General features: G+C 45.0%; 1 protein-coding gene across 1 annotated transcript; it reads left to right on the top strand.

Moving 5' to 3' along the window:
- Positions 1 to 12,440: 12,440 nt before the first annotated feature.
- On the top strand, positions 12,441 to 18,737 carry LOC138665285 (glutathione S-transferase P 1-like). Its single transcript, XM_069752623.1, has 7 exons — positions 12,441 to 12,542; positions 13,554 to 13,589; positions 14,371 to 14,483; positions 16,756 to 16,843; positions 17,009 to 17,112; positions 17,746 to 17,853; positions 18,399 to 18,737. Coding segments are annotated over exons 1-7 (633 nt in total). The 5' UTR covers positions 12,441 to 12,541; the 3' UTR covers positions 18,582 to 18,737.
- The last annotated feature ends 1,084 nt before the right edge of the window (positions 18,738 to 19,821 follow it).

Here is a 19,821-nt window from a genome sequence, read left to right as displayed (position 1 = left end):
GAAAGGGTGGACACTCCAATGCGGAATTGAAAATGGAGAAATGATAATGTCTCTCCAGTAGCCAGGAATCTGCAGAACAGAAAATGGGAAAAAAATAAGTACATGGTGTTAGGGCTAGCGGAACGCACCGAGTAATAGGTAGGTAGCTACAAGGTGCGTTCACAGCCCGGGGTCCACCGTGCAGAGATATCTGCTGCTAAGTAACGGCGGATGGACTCTGAGCTCACACGTGGGTTAGGCTTCACCCAGTGTGAACTGATAGCGAACTCTGTTGCCTCACAGAGTTGCGTTGTACACAGAACTAATACCCTAACTAATTGCCCCCACTGACGCTAGCTGCCTGCCTGAGTGTACAGTCCCAATGCTAACAGCTTCACACCACATAAGAACTGAGTGGTAGAGTATCCACTGGCATAAGCCAAAACACATTTGATATTAGCGCATGGCCGTGCGGCCATGCAAGCCTTAAATAGTTGCAGCACGTACAGGGCCTTCAAAGAAGGACCAATGGAGTTGCTGCAGTACCTGTGCATGTGACCCTAAATCTCCACTGAGAGATCTTGCCCTGGGCATGATCAGAGTGCAAAGCAGGACTTAGTCCTAGCACCTACAAGGACCTTCCAAGAAGGACCAATGGAAGTTGCTGCAGTACCTTAGTCCCAGAAAAGCCTGCTCGCCGCAGATCAGTGCAGGGTACAATAGCAGAGCCTGGAGAGGCAGTAGTAACCCTCTGCACAGTATCAGTCCCAGTGAGATGCTGGGAGCGACGTCTCCGCTGAGCAGGCTGCACTGCGGCCAATGCAGAATGGGAGACCGCAGCAGACACGGATCGAGATTCCCCCTGTGCAGCAGAGGAAACTCAACTCCTAACACATGGCTTTTAGAAAAAAAGGGAAAAAAAACAGTACATAGCTTTTAGAAAAAAAATGGAAAAAAGGTAATTACATGTCTTTCATTAAAAAAATGAAAAAAAAGTCAGTGCATGAGTTTTAGAACATATTAACATATTAGATCATATTAATAACAGGTGTTTCTTTTTCAAAATTACGTACCTTAGGGTCACCAACAGATGTTCCTCAGCAGGAATTGCTAGCTGTTGCTGTGTGTTGTGCCTGGTGATAGCTCCTTGCACAAGTTGTAGCAAGTTATCGAAGCTCTGTTGTGACATCCTGGTGTATTCGATAAACCTCTGAGTGTTTGCACGCAGCTCGGTGTACAAGGAGTGATAGGCTCCACGGCTTTCTTGGACTTCAACGAAGGGGTGTTGCCAGTAGCATCGACGACGTCTTCTCCTTCTTTCTCTTTTTCTTTCTTCATAGCAAGCAACAGCAAAGGCATAAGCCAAGTTCAAATCCAAATCCAGATTACGATATAAGCTCTCCATGCGAAGATCCATCTTGCAGCAACAAATACCCTTTTTATTAGTTGTATTAAGTGGCTGCTTGCTAAAAGAATGCCTGTGCATGAGCATCATATTAATCAATAGACCTACATCCTTTACAACAAATGTGACATTTGAATGAACTGCTAATTTCTGTCTAAATGGTACTTCGTAACTAAGCAAGGCCATGCCGCCAAAGTTGGGATAAGCTTCAAGAATTATGTCAATATGGTGAAAAAGCCTGCTGCATAAATGATTAAATTTTTTGCCGAGAACAGCAGAATAAATAGAAAATGCCTCAAGTCAGTTATTAAAAGATTTTGGAGCCCCTTGCTTTTTATCATCTGCAGTAAACTTGTCAATTTTCTTTTATTATGCTGTTCCCTCTGAGTTGGCAATAATGAGAATAGATCAACCTAATTCTTACACCAAATAAGCTCTTTGATGTAGGCGCTTGTTATGGACCTGGTGGTTAGGAGCACCCGGAACGACCTGATGGTTAAACTCACACAGGACAAGCACTGGGAAGTGGGAGCTCTGCTGACCGCAATCCCTAATCCTATCACACAACTAGAAATAGCCGTGGAGCGTACCCAACTCTACCTAGACGCCTCTTCACAGTCTAAGAGCTAACTAGCCCTAGAGATAGAAAATAAAGCCTACCTTGCCTCAGAGAAATTCCCCAAAGGAAAAGGCAGCCCCCCACATATATTGACTGTGAGTTAAGATGAAAGTCACAAACACAGAAATTAAACAGGTTTCAGCAAAGGGAGGCCAGACTTACTAAACAGACTGAGGATAGGAAAGGTAACTTTGCGATCAGCACAAAAAACTACAAAAGACCACGCAGAGTGTGCAAAAAGACCTCCGCACCGACTCACGGTGCGGAGGTGCCACTCTGCATCCCAGAGCTACCAGCTAGCGAGACAAAATCATGATAGCAAGCTGGACAAGGAAACAATGAACAAATAATTAACTAGCAGGGACTTAGCTTCTGCTGGAGTAGACAGGTCACCAGAAAGATCCAAGAGCGAACTGAACCAGTACAAGAACATTGACAGCTAGCATGGAGTAACGATCTGAGTGGAGTTAAATAGAGCAGCCAGCCAATGAATAAACTACGTCACCTGTGGAAGGAACCTCAGAAGCAGCAGCTCCACTCACAGTCACCAGAGGGAGTCCATGGACAGAACTCACCGAAGTACCATTCATGACCACAGGAGGGAGTTCGATAACAGAATTCACAACAGTACCCCCCCCTTGAGGAGGGGTCACCGAACCCTCACCAGAGCCCCCAGGCCGATCAGGATGAGCCAAATGAAATGCACGAACTAGATCGGCAGCATGAACATCAGAGGCAAAAACCCAGGAATTATCTTCCGGACCATAACCCTTCCACTTGACCAGGTACTGGAGTTTCCGTCTCGAAATACGAGAATCCAAAATCTTCTCCACCACATACTCCAACTCCCCCTCGACCAACACCGGGGCAGGAGGATCAACGGAGGGAACCATAGGCACCACGTATCTCCGCAATAACGACCTATGGAACACATTATGGATGGCAAAAGAAGCTGGAAGGGCCAAACGAAATGACACAGGATTGAGAACTTCAGAAATCTAATACGGACCAATGAAACGAGGCTGAAACTTAGGAGAGGAGACCTTCATAGGAACATAACGAGACGACAACCAAACCAAATCCCCAACACGAAGTCGGGGACCAACACAGCGCCGGCGGTTAGCGAAACGTTGAGCCTTCTCCTGGGACAATGTCAAATTGTCCACCACATGAGTCCAAATCTGCTGCAACCTGTCCACCACAGTATCCACACCAGGACAGTCCGAAGGTTCAACCTGCCCTGAAGAGAAACGAGGATGGAAACCAGAATTACAGAAAAAAGGCGAAACCAAAGTAGCCGAGCTGGCCTGATTATTAAGGGCGAACTCAGCCAAAGGCAAGAAGGACACCCAATCATCCTGATCAGCAGAAACAAAGCATCTCAGATATGTTTCCAAAGTCTGATTAGTTCGTTCGGTTTGGCCATTTGTCTGAGGATGGAAAGCCGAAGAAAAAGACAAATCAATGCCCATCTTAGCACAAAAGGACCGCCAAAACCTCGAAACAAACTGAGAACCTCTGTCCGAGACGATGTTCTCCGGAATGCCATGCAAACGAACCACATGCTGGAAAAACAATGGCACCAAATCAGAGGAGGAAGGCTCAGGAACACCCGGAGAGTCAGGCACAAAACTCCTTGACAGGGCATCAGCCTTCACATTCTTAGAGCCCGGAAGGTATGAAACCACAAAATCAAAACGGGAGAAAAATAGCGACCATCGAGCCTGTCTAGGATTCAACCGTTTGGCAGACTCGAGCTAAGTCAAATTCTTGTGATCCGTCAAGACCACCACGCGATGCTTGGCTCCTTCAAGCTAATGTCGCCACTCCTCGAATGCCCACTTCATGGCCAACAACTCTCGATTGCCAACATCATAATTGCGCTCAGCAGGCGAGAATTTTCTAGAAAAGAAGGCACATGGTTTCATCACCGAGCCATCAGAACTTCTTTGCGACAAAACCGCCCCTGCTCCAATCTCAGAAGCATCAACCTCGACCTGAAACGGGAGCGAAACATCTGGCTGGCACAACACAGGGGCAGAAGAAAAACGACGCTTCAACTCCTGAAAAGCCTCTACAGCCGCAGAGCACCAATTGACCACATCAGCACCTTTCTTGGTCAAATCAGTCAAGGGTTTAGCAACACTAGAAAAATTAGCGATGAAGCGACGGTAAAAATTAGCAAAGCCCAGGAACTTCTGCAGGCTCTTCACAGATGTCGGCTGAGTCCAATCATAAATGGCCTGAACTTTAACAGGGTCCATCTCGATAGTAGAAGGGGAAAAAATGAAACCCAAAAATGAAACCTTCTGAACTCCAAAGAGACATTTTGACCCCTTCACAAACAAGGAATTCGCACGAAGGACCTGGAACACCATTCTGACCTGCTTCACATGAGACTCCCAATCATCCGAAAAGACCAAAATATCATCCAAATATACAATCATGAATCCATCCAGGTACTCTCGGAAGATGTCATGCATAAAGGACTGAAACACAGATGGAGCATTAGAAAGCCCGAATGGCATAACCAGATACTCAAAATGGCCCTCGGGCGTATTAAATGCTGTTTTCCATTCATCGCCCTGTTTAATTCGCACAAGATTATACGCCCCTCGAAGATCTATCTTGGTGAACCAACTAGCCCCCTTAATCCGAGCAAACAAATCAGACAGCAGCGGCAAAGGGTACTGAAATTTGACTGTGATCTTATTAAGAAGGCGGTAATCAATACAAGGTCTCAAAGAACCATCCTTCTTGGCCACAAAAAAGAACCCTGCTCTCAACGGTGATGACGACGGGCGAATATGACCTTTCTCCAAGGATTCCTTTATATAACTCCGCATAGCGGCGTGCTCTGGCACAGATAAATTAAACAGTCGGCCCTTAGGAAACTTACTACCAGGAATCATATTAATAGCACAATCGCAATCCCTATGAGGAGGTAGGGCACTGGATTTGGGCTCATCAAATGCATCCCAGTAGTCTGACAAAAACTCAGGGACTTCAGAAGGAGTGGAAGGCGAAATTGACAGCAATGGAACATCACCATGTACCCCCTGACAACCCCAGCCGGACACAGACATAGATTTCCAATCCAATACTGGATTATGGACCTGTAGCCATGGCAACCCCAAAAACGACCACATCATGCAGATTATGCAACACCAAAAAGCGAATATCCTCCTGATGTGCAGGAGCCATGCACATGGTCAATTGAGTCCAGTACTGAGGCTTATTCTTGGACAAAGGCGTAGCATCAATTCCTCTCAATGGAATAGGATACTGCAAGGGCTCCAAGAAAAAACCACAGCGCCTGGCAAACTCCAAGTCCATCAAATTCAGGGCAGCGCCTGAATCCACACATGCCATAACAGAATAGGACGACAAAGAGCAAATCAGAGTAACGGACAAAAGAAATTTTGACTGTACCGTACCAATGGTGGCAGACCTAGCGAACCGCTTAGTGCGCTTAGGACAATCGGAGATCGCATGAGTGGAATCACCACAGTAAAAACACAGTCCATTCCGACATCTGTGTTCTTGCCGTTCAGCTCTGGTCAAAGTCCTAACACATTGCATAGGCTCAGGCCTATGCTCAGAGAATACCGCCAAATGGTGCACAGCTTTGTGCTCACGCAAGCGCCGATCGATCTGAATGGCCAAGGACATAGACTCATTCAGACCAGCCGGCGTGGGAAATCCCACCATGACATCCTTAAGGGCTTCAGAAAGACCCTTTCTGAAAATTGCCGCCAGGGCACACTCATTCCACTGAGTAAGCACAGACCACTTTCTAAACTTCTGATAATACACCTCTGCTTCATCCTGACCCTGACACAAAGCCAGCAAGATTTTCTCTGCCTGATCCACTGAATTAGGTTAATCATAAAGCAATCCAAGCGCCAGAAAAAACGCATCTACATCACGCAATGCAGGATCTCCTGGCGCAAGGGAAAATGCCCAGTCTTGAGGGTCACCACGCAACAAAGAAATAATGATTTTTACTTGTTGAACGGGGTCACCAGAGGAGCGGGGTTTCAAAGCTAGAAACAGTTTACAATTATTTTTGAAATTCAGGAACTTAGATCTATCCCCAGAAAACAAATCAGGAATTGGAATTCTAGGCTCTAACATCGGATTCTGAACCACAAAATCTTGAATGTTTTGTACCCTTGCAGTGAGATGATCCACACAAGAGGACAGACCTTGAATGTCCATCTCTACACCTGTGTCCTGAACCACCCAGAGGTTAAGGGGAAAAGAAAGACAAAACACACTGCAGAGAAAAAAAAAATGGTCTCAGAACTTCTCTTATCCCTCTATTGAGATGCATTAATACTTTGGGCCAGCTGTACTGTTATGGACCTGGTGGTTAGGAGCACCCGGAACGACCTGATGGTTAAACTCACACAGGACAAGCACTGGGAAGTGGGAGCTCTGCTGACCGCAATCCCTAATCCTATCACACAACTAGAAATAGCCGTGGAGCGTACCCAACTCTACCTAGACGCCTCTTCACAGCCTAAGAGCTAACTAGCCCTAGAGATAGAAAATAAAGCCTACCTTGCCTCAGAGAAATTCCCCAAAGGAAAAGGCAGCCCCCCACATATATTGACTGTGAGTTAAGATGAAAGTCACAAACACAGAAATTAAACAGGTTTCGGCAAAGGGAGGCCAGACTTACTAAACAGACTGAGGATAGGAAAGGTAACTTTGCGATCAGCACAAAAAACTACAAAAGACCACGCAGAGTGTGCAAAAAGACCTCCGCACCGACTCACGGTGCGGAGGTGCCACTCTGCATCCCAGAGCTACCAGCTAGCGAGACAAAATCATGATAGCAAGCTGGACAAGGAAACAATGAACAAATAATTAACTAGCAGGGACTTAGCTTCTGCTGGAGTAGGCAGGTCACCAGAAAGATCCAAGAGCGAACTGAACCAGTACAAGAACATTGACAGCTGGCATGGAGTAACGATCTGAGTGGAGTTAAATAGAGCAGCCAGCCAATGAATAATCTACGTCACCTGTGGAAGGAACCTCAGAAGCAGCAGCTCTACTCACAGCCACCAGAGGGAGTCCATGGACAGAACTCACCGAAGTACCATTCATGACCACAGGAGGGAGTTCGATAACAGAATTCACAACAGGCGCTCATATGGATGCCCAAGGGATTGAGGGAGTCTCCCTCAAAAGAGTCTGAGGTACACAAGGGTTTGCACTTGTAGGTGTAATGCTATGATCTAACTGACACTGACTGGCTATAGGAAAAGCATCAGTAACTGATTCGCTTAGAGCCTTGGCCAAAAACTTTCTGACTAAAGATTTAAGGTCAAGGTGTAAAACAGATAGGCGCATATGGATGAGTGGTCAGTCTTACCCCTCCCTCACTTTATGACCTTTGCTTAACTCTCTACATCTGGTCTCCCATACCCAGCCACCCCCTCATTCACACCTGATTGCCCTTAACTGGGGATATATTCACATGCAGGAGTCTGCTATAGACTCAGTCTGCTGAAAATCATCTTTTAACTTCCATCTTTTAAATTACATCTTTTTAATTATGATTCTGAATTAGACTGAATTGGACTGGAATTGACTGGAAGGTAACAGAACACCAACCACTATAATGTTTTGGTTTCTATTCTCTTTCACCCCCATACTACTTTCCTTCTTACAATCTCCTGCAATCACTCCACCTAGTAAGGAACTAGTCATTTCTTCCTCCATACTCCCCAGCCATCTCACCTTCCCCTCAGAACTGTTCCTCCACATACAATCCTTTTTCTCCAGACACACACGGCCACATCATGTCCTATCCTGCTCCCACCTTCTAATGATCTGTCTGTTACTCCTCATTGCTGGTGACATATCCCCAAATCCCGGCCCTCCCCAATTCATCCCCACACTCGTTTCTAACCCCCTGCCACGATCCTCCGCACGTTTTCCCAACCACGACAACCTCATACCCATTCATCCAGCCCCCACTCCCCCGCTCCCCCTACTTGGAGCACTATGGAACGCACGCTCCATCTGCAACAAACTGCCATTTATCCATGACCTCTTCATCACCAACAAACTCTCCTTCCTCGGCCTCACTGAAACCTGGCTCACCCCCTCTGACTCGGCCTCTCCAGCTGCGCTCTCCTATGGCGGATTCCACCTCTCTCACACCCCTCGCCCCAGCAACAAACGCGGTGGAGGAGTTGGCTTGCTCCTGTCCGACACCTGCTCCTTTACTCCAATCCCGCTACCACCCTCCGCTACTCTTCCCTCGTTTGAGGTGCACTCTGTCCGCATCTATACCCCCTCCAACCTCCAGCTGGCTGTCATCTACCGCCCCCCAGAACTAGCCATCTCCACCTTTCTCGACCACTTCACCACCTGGCTACTTCATTTCCTCTCTGTTGACATCCCCACTATCATCATGGGTGATTTCAATGTCCCCATTGACACTTTCACCTCAGCTACCTCTAAACTTTTATCACTGACTGCCTCCTTTGGCCTCACTCAATGGTCCTCTGAGGCCACTCACAAAGATGGCCACACGCTGGACCTCATCTTCACCCGCCTCTGCTCCCTTACTAACCTCACTAACACACCCCTCCCCCTGTCTGACCACAACCTACTGACATTCTCGTCCCTCTCCTCTCCTAGTGTGCAACCCCCACTCCACAAACTCACTCACCCTCGCCGAAATCTCAAACATCTCAACTTACAATCACTCTCTGAGTCCCTTCTCCCTCTCACAGACATAGCTTCCCTTCATGACACAGATGCTGCTGCCACTTTTTATAACACCACAATAACAACAACACTCGATTCGGCCGCCCCACTCATGCATAGTAAAACTCGTACAATTAACAGGCAGCCCTGGCTGACCAGCCTGACCAAAGAATTGAGACGGGCTTCCAGGATTGCTGAGCGGAGATGGAAGCGATCCCACTCTGCCGACCACTTCACTGCATACAAGCAGTCCCTCGCCAGCTTCAAGTCTGCGCTCACTGCCGCAAAACAAACTTACTTCTCATCCCTCATATCCTCCCTGTCCCACAACCCTAAACAGCTTTTCAACACTTTCAATTCTCTACTCCGTCCCCCCGCACCTCCTCCTTCCCCCCTCATTTCTGCTGATGACTTCGCCTCTTTCTTTAAACAGAAGATCGATACGATCAGAGAAAGCTTTGGCCCACAGCGCCCACTGCCCCTCTTAGCTGCTCAACCCTGCTCATCCAAAACCAGCTTCTCCACCATGACAGAAGATCAGCTCTCCACCCTCCTGTCAAGATCACACCTCACCACCTGCACGCTTGACCCGCTCCCATCCCACCTCATCCCTAACCTTTCCACGGTCTTCATCCCAACCCTAACGCACCTCTTCAACCTCTCACTCACAACAGGTGTCTTTCCCTCATCCTTCAAGCATGCCAAGATCACACCCATCCTCAAAAAGCCCTCCCTCGACCCATCCTCTGTGTCTAGCTATCGCCCGATATCTCTTCTCCCTTATGCCTCCAAATTGCTGGAGCAACACGTCCATCTTGAACTGTCCTCCCACTTCTCCTCCTGCTCCCTCTTTGATCGGTTACAATCAGGCTTCCGTTCCCATCACTCAACTGAAACTGCCCTAACTAAAGTCACCAATGACCTACTAACTGCCAGGAGCAAGCGACACTACTCTGTCCTCCTTCTCCTGGACTTGTCTTCTGCCTTTGACACTGTAGACCACTCCCTTTTGCTACAAATCCTCTCATCCCTTGGCATCACAGACTTGGCCCTTTCCTGGATCTCGTCATATCTGACAGACCGAACATTCAGTGTCTCCCTCCCCCACACCACCTCCTCACTTCGCCCCTTGTCAGTCGGTGTTCCTCAAGGCTCTGTTCTAGGACCCCTACTCTTCTCCATCTACACTTTCGGCCTGGGACAGCTCATAGAATCCCACGGTATGCAGTACCATCTCTACGCTGACGACACGCAGATCTACCTCTCCGGACCTGACCTCTCCTCCTTGCTTACCAAAATCCCGCACTGTCTGTCTGCCATTTCAGCCTTCTTTTCTGCTCGCTTTCTACAACTGAACATGGACAAAACAGAATTCATCATCTTTCCCCCATCTCACTCTACCCCTCCACCAGACCTATCCATCAATGTCAATGGCTGCTCACTATCCCCAGTCCCACACGCCCGGTGCCTCGGGGTGATCCTCGACTCTGCCCTCTCTTTCAAGCCACATATCCAAGCCCTTGCCTCCTCCTGTCGTCTCAAACTCAAAAATATTTCCCGGATCCGTGCTTTCCTTGACCGCAACACTGCAAAAACGCTAGTGCATGCCCTTATCATCTCCCGCCTCGACTACTGCAACCTCCTACTCTCTGGACTCCCCTCTAGCACTCTGGCACCACTCCAATCCATCCTACACTCTGCTGCCCGACTAATCCACCTGTCCCCCCGCTATTCCCCAGCCTCTCCCCTGTGTCAAGCCCTTCACTGGCTTCCTATCGCCCAGAGACTCCAGTTCAAAACCCTCACACTGACATACAAAGCCATCCACAACCTGTCTCCTCCATACATCTGTGACATGGTCTCCCGGTACCTACCTACACGCGACCTCCGGTCCTCCCAAGACCTCCTTCTCTACTCCCCTCTCATCTCTTCTTCCCATAACCGCATCCAAGACTTCTCCCGTGCTTCCCCCATACTCTGGAACTCTCTACCCCAACACATCAGACTTGCGCCTACCATAGAAACCTTCAAAAAGAACCTGAAGACTCATCTCTTCCGACAAGCCTACAGCCTGCAGTGATCCTCAACCTACTGAACAGCCGCACAGCCAGCTCTTCCCTCTCCTAGTGTATCCTCACCCACCCCCTGCAGACTGTGAGCCCTCGCGGGCAGGGTCCTCCCTCCTTATGTACTCGTGTGCCTTGTTATCTGCTCATGTTTAATGTATTTGTCTATATTTGCCCCGTATTCACATGTAAAGCGCCATGGAATAAATGGCGCTATAAAAATGTATAATAATAATAATAATATGGAGAGTCTCATCCCTTCTGGGACGTCGCAGTTCCTGGTTCATATCTTCAATGCAGCTCTTGCTCAAGCTCATTGTGGGCATCGAGCGCAGCTGTGCAGGTGCTTGTGAAGTGAGGTCCTTTTCTTTGTCTGAGTCGATGGCTGCAGCTCTCCAGGAGAGGGATGCTGCTAAGTCCGGAAAAGATCCCTGACTCCTGCTGTGGGAAGTACCTCCAGCTGAGGCGTCCATAGTAACCTGAGTCACCGCAGTGCTTTTACGACTGTGGCATCTAGACACATAGACACATCCCCGGCGAGTCCTGATGATGACAACTCCACCAGATGATGACACCTCTGTATGTCTCGCGCCAGGATGCAAGACTTCCGGAAACAGGGCTGTTGGTTCTTCACAAGCACTTCCTGTGCGCTGCTGCCGAACTTTGCTGAAGCCACAGGTGCTGAGTATGATATTCTGGGTATCCTGTTTCTCCTTGATGCTGGCGATGCTTCATCCGCAGACTGGTGAGGAGAAGGCAGTTCAGGAAAAGGAGAGGTGGATTCACCTGATGCCGAGGTAGGTTTTATGGCTAGGCAGCTTCTTAGCCACTCTGCTCCATCCTCCTACTGGGGCCTCTGCACCATCTGCTGTAAAAGGCTGTCCATCTCTAATCTTCTTTCTTCTTATGAAGTGAATGGAATAACTGGCAAAAGTGGCCTTTTCATAAGTAAAATCTTCCCGGTCTTTTATGAAACAGCCAATCACATTCCACAAAAAGTGCACCAAAAACAGCTGGACAACACTGGAATGAACCTGCTTGTGACTCCACAGCTTACCAGAATGACCTTTTGACCGCAGTTTGAATACAAGGAACCCTTTTTAAATGCATATTAAAACAACCCAAAATGGCAGAATAATGAGAATAGGGTCTGTGTTCCCTATATTTATATTCTGGAGGGGGAGGGGGGGTCGCTACCATTATCCACTCTCCCAACTGAAATCATGAGTGCAGAGCTCACCAAGTCCAGATTTAGATTACTTTCTAACATGTCTAAGGCCTTTTATTTGCCTTATGTAGACAGTCATAGTAAACTCCAAAATACACCGTTGTAGGTATCCCAAATTTCAGAACATACATGTTCTACTACCTAGAAACCTTTTTGATACAGTCCATCTCCTACTTCCTTTACTCCTGGTTTATGTACTAGAGTCATGGCCGAAAGTGTTGGCACCCTCAAAATTGTTCCAGTAAATGAAGTATTTCACTGGACACTGGGCGTTTCTGGGAGAAATATTTCTGGAACAATTTCAAGGGTGCCAACACTTTCGACCGTTACTATGTTACTATGTATGCGCATTGTATCACCTCCCTTTGGCAAATGTTGTGGAGATTTCATTCTGACTCAGCAGAAACTGATTTATATAAAAACCAGTAGTTGGTCGCCTACATTACTTGATTACATTACATTATTAGATACTACACACCAGCTTCTGGAGGTGACACTACCCAAATCAACAAGCAAGTAAGGTTTCATCTTCTAATGGTGTGATTGCTTATATTTATTATTCTTTTTGATTTCCTGTAGATTATTATGATAATCATATCATGTTGAAAAACTGAGTAACATTATCACATACAAACTTTCAAGTCTTTCTTGTCCACGAGTTGTGCTTGGTGTTACAAATTCCCATCTAAATAGAACATTTCTGTTTTCTCTCTTTTTTTAACAATGTTATTTAGGACGTTTGCATCTCTATACTATGGGATGCATTTTGTACATGCTTCTTAGCTGATTGCTAAGAATGTTGGTGCTCCAATCCCTAAGGGAAGATGGATCAATGAATCAGATACTGTGAATGGGTCCTTGTGCTGACTTGATAGAGATAACTGTGTTCTGTTTTGATACTTTGAGCATTCTTCTTTTCCAAAATGATCATCATCCTCCTGGGAGAGAGGACTTCCAACTCCTTTATCTAATTTCCGACACTCCTGGATTGAACCCATGTTCATCAATTTTTATGGAGAGCTTGATTCCTGGGTGGATTCTAACTTCATCACGAAAAGCAGGTTACTAAATGTTTTTCCCATAGCCACGGCTTTTTTTTAGTCCAAGTGCTCTCCACTATATTCCACTCCCGTGTCCTGTACCTGAATGTGGTTGGGACATTGGGGCTCTGTCCAATGACAGATTATCTCAGAGTCATGAAAAAGACACTTTCTGGAGGCACTGCTTTCCTCAAGCTTTTTCTGGTGTCTGAGAGATTTCTTACTTTTAAGAAAGTCTGGGAAATGTCTTCTTTTTATGGGAGCCTCCCGAATAATAAAGAAAGTTGGCTACTTTTCTGTATTCCCAATTCTCTTTTTGTAAGACCTGAATAGCTGAGATCTTAGCACCCAATGAACTTGAGGATACAGTTAACCTGGACCTAACTCTTCCAGGATCCTCAAAGTAGCTGCACGCTTTGCCTCTTTTATTTATTCTTGTATTTCAGTGAGCTAAACACCTTAACATTTTACTTTCCCTCTTTTTTAGTGAGTGGATATGTTTTAACCTATTTCCCAATGAGGGGTAAGTAAATGATCCATGTTATGCCATATTTAAAGGGGTATTCCCATCTCCAAGATCCTATCACAATATGTATTATGCTTAATAATAATAATAATAATAATAATAATAATACTAGCACATACCTCCAATTAGAAATTGAGTATAGTTATTCAGATTTGCTATGTTGCTTACCTCATGTGCAGGCATAGCAGGACCTTAGGTATCCATGGTTACGACCACTCATATAGTGAGAGTTAGTTAGTTGGCTGTTGGTGGTCGTAACAATGGACACCTACTACTTATTAGTATAGTATCTTGGAGATGGTAATAACCCTTTAACGATGAGCTTGTCTCAGGCCATTCCAAATAATCTTTGCTTGCCACCTAGATTATATTATGTCGCCCCTCACCATTAGCTAGCTTCGCATGCTCTTGCCTATATATGACCCACATCAGAAAGGCGACTGGAACCTTTTAGGTTACTAAACAACAAGACTCCGTGCCTACCATGTGCCAGCGGTGATACAAGTGTGCATTATATGGTGAAACTGCTTAATTGGGCACATGGGGCATAGCCATTGCCATTCATCAGCTGTTTTCTATCCTTACCAGTACACGATTAATTTAGTGACATGATGGGAGCAAATATTTAGTTTTTACATGATAAATGTGTAAGAAATGCCTTGATCATGATAAGATTGAATGAGAACCATACCGTACATGTCCATTGGCTAACATTACATTTTTTAGAGTTCTGTATTTTTCTTTCCTTTACTGACACAAGTAAACTATTTACTTACAGGAAGAGCTGAGCCCATACGTCTGCTCCTTGGTGATCAAGGGGTGTCATGGAAAGAAGAGGAGGTGCCATTAGCAGACTGGCTTACAGGAAAATGTGAGCTTAAGAAACAGGCGGTGAGTAGCTTTTATGATTATCTTCTCAAGCAGAGGACTGGGGACCCATGAAAGCAGCGACTTATCACCTATCTTGATACAACATCATTAACTCTTTTGTGTACATCTCTACATCTTCCTTAAGGTCTGTTTTCATGGACCGACCAGCGGCACGACACGACCGCCGGCCGCGATCAGTCACTGGTCACGACACGACCGCCGGCCGCGATCAGTAAACTTTGAACGATCATCAGTCATTTAAATGCCTGCTTACACAGGTAGACCAAAGTAAACGACGCACACTGAGTAATCCATGCTAAATCGCATGCACTGTGCACTGGCTGCCAGCCTTCTTGGCAGTGTGAGCTTTGTTGACCCAGGACAATGCAACACTGAGAACAATGATCTTTTATACTGCACAAAAGATCATTTCACCACATGAAACTCGTTTTACTGGTTCATAGAGTGATCTGCAGCCTGTTTACACTGCAAGGTAATTATGAAACAAGTGTTTTCATTCAGAATTAACTTCCAGTGTAAATGCTCCTTTAAAGGTACCGTCACATTTAGCGACGCTGCAGCGATCTAGACAACGATGTTGATTGCTGCAGCGTCGCTGGGTGGTCGCTGGAGAGCTGTCACACAGACAGCTCTCCAGCGACCAACGATGCCGAAGTCCCCGGTAACCAGGGTAAACATTGGGTTACTAAGCGCAGGGCCGCACTTAGTAACCCGATGTTTTCCCTGGTTACCAGTGTAAATGTCAAAAAAACAAACACTACATACTTACATTCCGGTGTCTGTCGCGTCCCCCGGCGTTCTGCTTCCCTGCACTGTGTAAGCGCCGGCCGTAAAGCACAGCGGTGACGTTACCACTGTGCAATGCTTTACGGCCAGCCGGCGCTGACACAGTGCAGGGAAGCAAAACGCTGGGGGACGCGACAGACACCGGAATGTAAGTATGTAGTGTTTGGTTTTTTTTACATTTACGCTGGTAACCAGGGTAAATATCGGGTTACTAAGCGCAGCCCTGCGCTTAGTAACCCGATGTTTACCCAGGTTACCAGTGAAGACATCGCTGAATCGGCATCACACACGCCGATTCAGCGATGTCTGCGGGAGATCCAGCAACGAAATAAAGTTCTGGCCTTTCTGCTCCGACCAACGATGTCACAGCAGGATCCTGATCGCTGCTGCATGTCAAACACAATGATATCGCTATCCAGGACGCTGCAACGTCACGGATCGCTAGCGATATCGTTGTTAAGTTGTTCAGTGTGAAGATACCTTAAGATCGGGTCACGGAAAAACACAGTGACCCAATCAGAGATGGGACAACCTCTGTGCAATAAGAAGGACCCCAGGACGGGCTGTTTGGTAAGTCTGCTGTTGGGGCATAGCAGGCGTTGCCGAACCAGCCACCTTTCTCATAATGACATTGATATAACATATTAGCTTACAGGTATATGCCAAAAAGATATAAGAAGTTGTAAAATAGTTACCCCTTAAATGAATAAAAAAATGAAGAAATTGACAGAATTGTTTGAACAATTACTTTGCTGCAAAACGGATGTGTAAATTGCGCAGTAATTTATATGTAAAAAATACAATTTCTCTGCATAACAAGCCACAAACAGTCATGTGAATGAAAAAAATAGAAATGTGTGATTTCTAAAACCCAGAGAGCTATAAACTGAAAAAAAAGGCTGGTCATTGACTAAGTCACATACGGTCCCATTTGTCTTGGGGTGAAGGGGTTAATACTTTTTTCTTCTATGGGCTAAGCACTTATTGGTAGGTAGTTTCTAACTATCTGCCTGTTTTGTTCTCAAGATCATCGCACGGCTCAGAGCAGTCACAGATCGTTCCTGACAGAAATTCTTCCTGCTTCTCATGATGCCACATTGACAGAGCAGTTCCTTCACTTCCACTCTGCTCAATCGATGGATGTCACTTCTGATGTCATGCTGATTGACATCCAACTCCCAGCTGTTAGGCTGAGCCAAATGTCAATCAGCATGACACTCCATTGACCAAGCAGAGCGGAAGAGAGGGAACTGCTCTGTCAACATGATGTCACAGGAAGCGTAAAAATCGACGCCAGGAGCTGTCCATGACCACTCTGACATAGGAGATATCATTGCACAGGAAGCACAGAAGTTTACTGCATACTGTTCATACATTGAACTAATAAATACTACAGTATTCAATAAGCATAAAAATTAATTTGTAATTCAGAGGGATAATCGTTCTGTACATCAGCCTCTGTATTAATCTTTTTGATCTAATACAGGTTTTCGGTCAGCTGCCACAGTTTAAGGATGGAGATTTTGTCTTGTATCAGAGCAATACCATTCTGAGATACCTTGGACGCAAATATGGTAAGTTTTTGTGTTTCTCTAAATGATGTTACTTTTACATTCTCTAGTTTTTAAATCCTGTTAAAGAATAATAAGTAAATTTTTCATCAATGAAAAAACTTATGGTGAACTATTATATTCTTTTGCCTTCTTCATAATTAGAATATTACCTCTGTTATCTCTCAGGGATTTCCGGCGGCAATAACCAGGAGAGTGCCCTCATTGACATGATGAATGATGGTGTTGATGATCTGAGAACCAAGTACATTCGTCTGGTCCTCTTAGAGCTTGTATGTATAGAAAAAAAAATCTGAACATTCTAATTCTACTTAAAGGAATTTTCCTTATAGATATTTTGTATTTCGGAATTCAAGAAAAATGAAAAATGTTTACTTTTTATGCTCTTTGCAGTGAGAAAAGTTAAAGTTAAATGATATCTTGCAATTATTCTAAGGTCCAGTAGGAGTACAGAGATTCTAATTTTATATAGGTCTACTGTTTTTAAAAAAAGAAAAAAATACACATATGCAAGAAAACATTTCAGACATGGAGGGTCCCCTTTGTCTAACCAATTAGATGCTACAGTCGCTATTGTCAACAGCATCTAAAGGATTAAATTGCCACAATCAGAACTAGCGACAGCTGTGGCACTTCATGTCGGGAAAGGATTGGGGTTTTTTTTTCGAGAAAGAATGATTCTCTTTTTGTTGAGTGCAATATTGCAGGTCAGCTATTTAACATACATTGATTAGGGCTGAGCTGAGGTACCAAACCTTTGACTGAGGAACAGTTCCTGAACTCCTACCATATACAGTGGGGGAAACAAGTATTTGATCCCTTGCTGATTTTGCCCCTACGTATAGCTTCAAACAGATAGATATTGGAACAATTGTACATTGCTTAAGACTCATTTTATTTTGCAGGAGACAGGCAAAGAGAAGTACGAAAAAGAACTTCCCAATAATTTGTCAACATTCGAGAGGATTCTTTCCCAGAATTCTAATGGGTCCAAATTTGTGGTGGGAGATAAGGTAATTGTAATTTAGACAAAACAATAGAAACAAAGAATTTTTGTAAACACAACCCATTTTATGATTGCAATGGTTGAAACCATGTCCAGAATTGCCAATCATCTGTAAATTCGCAAGGTCTTTAGGCCAGAGTTTCAAGTAATCCATTCCAACAACCAGTGGCACATGGGGGCAGCAAAGTCCCAAATGAGCACTGTGAATCCTCACTGGTGGTCAACTTTTGACTTTTTTTGGTCCCCTTGAAAAGGGTAAAACTGGGCCTGTTTTTCCCCTGTGACACTTGGGCCAATTCTCTTAAAGTGAAGTGAATCCTGGACGGTTTTTACCAGCCAGTAGCAAAATGAATGCCTATATTCAAGGGCAATATTGCAGCTGCATGGTTGGACCCTACACCTTTGCTCTTAAGAGAGCCACCCAAGTGGTATGCAGGGTCATAGAAAAACTAGCATTCATAGAGCAATAAAGCTAACTTTAAAGAAAAAAGAATAAATCACATGCTGTTCAACCTATATGAGTTATTGATTTATCCTTTTTATCCCCCACAGATCTCATATGCAGATTACAACCTCCTGGATATCCTGCACTGTCACCTTGACTTATTCCCCGGATGTCTTTCAGCATTTCCCCTCCTTAAGGCATACAATCAGCACATTATTTCTCGCCCTAAACTTATGAAATACTTGAAATCTGAAGGTCGCGCCAAGCGACCTGTTTTCCCTAAAAAGTAGAAGAGCATAAGTAGAAAGTAAATGTTTACATCCAATAATACCTAAATCATAGCCACTCAGTGCATCTAAAGGAATCCCGCTCTGCTCTTTACCCAAATATAAGTATTTGTTTTCTTCTTCTTTATTTTTTTAAGAAATAAAGTAAATTCATTTTCACTTTGCTTACTTGTTTGTTACTTTCTGGATCACTAGGTGCGGGGACAGATTTACTATTTACATCAATACATGAATACAGCACCAGAACCAATATCAGTACATTAATACCAGTTGCAATGTCAATACAGGCCAATATAAATTTGTATTTATTAAACCTATATCTCCCAGTATGTCTTTAACCCCTTTCCGACATTGGTTGCAATTGCCCATGTCGGCATCCCTCCCTTTGACGTTGGCTCCGATGCTGAGCCCATATCTTTCCCGGCACATGTCAGCTTTGTGTGCCTCTAACAGCTGCGGGTGGAATCATGATCCACTCGCATCTGTTAACCTGCTAAATGCTGCTGTCAATCTCTGACGGCAGCATTTAACTCGTGCTTACTGGAAGAACACCGAAAATACCGCCCATCGGTGAACCCGTCAAATGATCGCGGGTCACCGATGGGTTGGCATGATAACCAGAGTTGTCCGGCAGACCTCTATGGTTGTCATAGCCGGATTCCTACGAGCGCCACCCGGTGGACAGCGCTCATAGCAAGTAAGCATTTCTGCTACACGCAGATGATCTGATCATTACCTGTGTGCAGCAGAGGCGATGAGACAACTTCAGCTGAAGTAATGGAGACTATTGAAGCAGGCAAACAGTACAAAAATAAGTTTTTAAAAATAAAAAAAAATAAAAGATCAAATCACCCCCGTTTCGCCCCATTCAAAATAAAACAATTAAAAAAAATCAAGGATACACATATTTGCTATACCACTTTCAGAATTGCCCAATCTATCAATATAAAAAAAGAATTAACTGATCGTTAAACTGCATAACAAGAAAAAAATTAAAAATGCCAGAATTATGTTTTTTTGGTCGCCGCTACATTGCAATAAAATACAATAACGGGCGATCAAAAGATTGGAGCTACACGAAAGTAGTATAATAAAAACGTTAGTTTGGCGCAGAAAACATAAGCATTCACCCAGCCCCAAATCATGAAAAATGGAGACGCTAGAGGGCTCTGAAAATGGCGCCATTTGTTTTTCTTACCAAAGTTTGGATTTTGTTTTTCACCACTTAAATGAAAAAGAACCT

This window comes from Ranitomeya imitator, chromosome 2, assembly GCF_032444005.1.
Source record: "Ranitomeya imitator isolate aRanImi1 chromosome 2, aRanImi1.pri, whole genome shotgun sequence".
Taxonomy (NCBI): domain Eukaryota; kingdom Metazoa; phylum Chordata; class Amphibia; order Anura; family Dendrobatidae; genus Ranitomeya; species Ranitomeya imitator.
The sequence above is the reverse complement of the archived record's forward strand: the minus strand, read 5'-3'. Positions and strand labels throughout refer to the sequence as shown.

Excerpts from the sequence above, each read along its gene's own strand:
- LOC138665285 (XM_069752623.1), top strand. Across the intron at positions 13,590-14,370 it reads AACCTATTTCCCAATGAGGG|GAAGAGCTGAGCCCATACGT; the intron begins GTAAGTAAATGA and ends ATTTACTTACAG. Across the intron at positions 14,484-16,755 it reads GTGAGCTTAAGAAACAGGCG|GTTTTCGGTCAGCTGCCACA; the intron begins GTGAGTAGCTTT and ends GATCTAATACAG.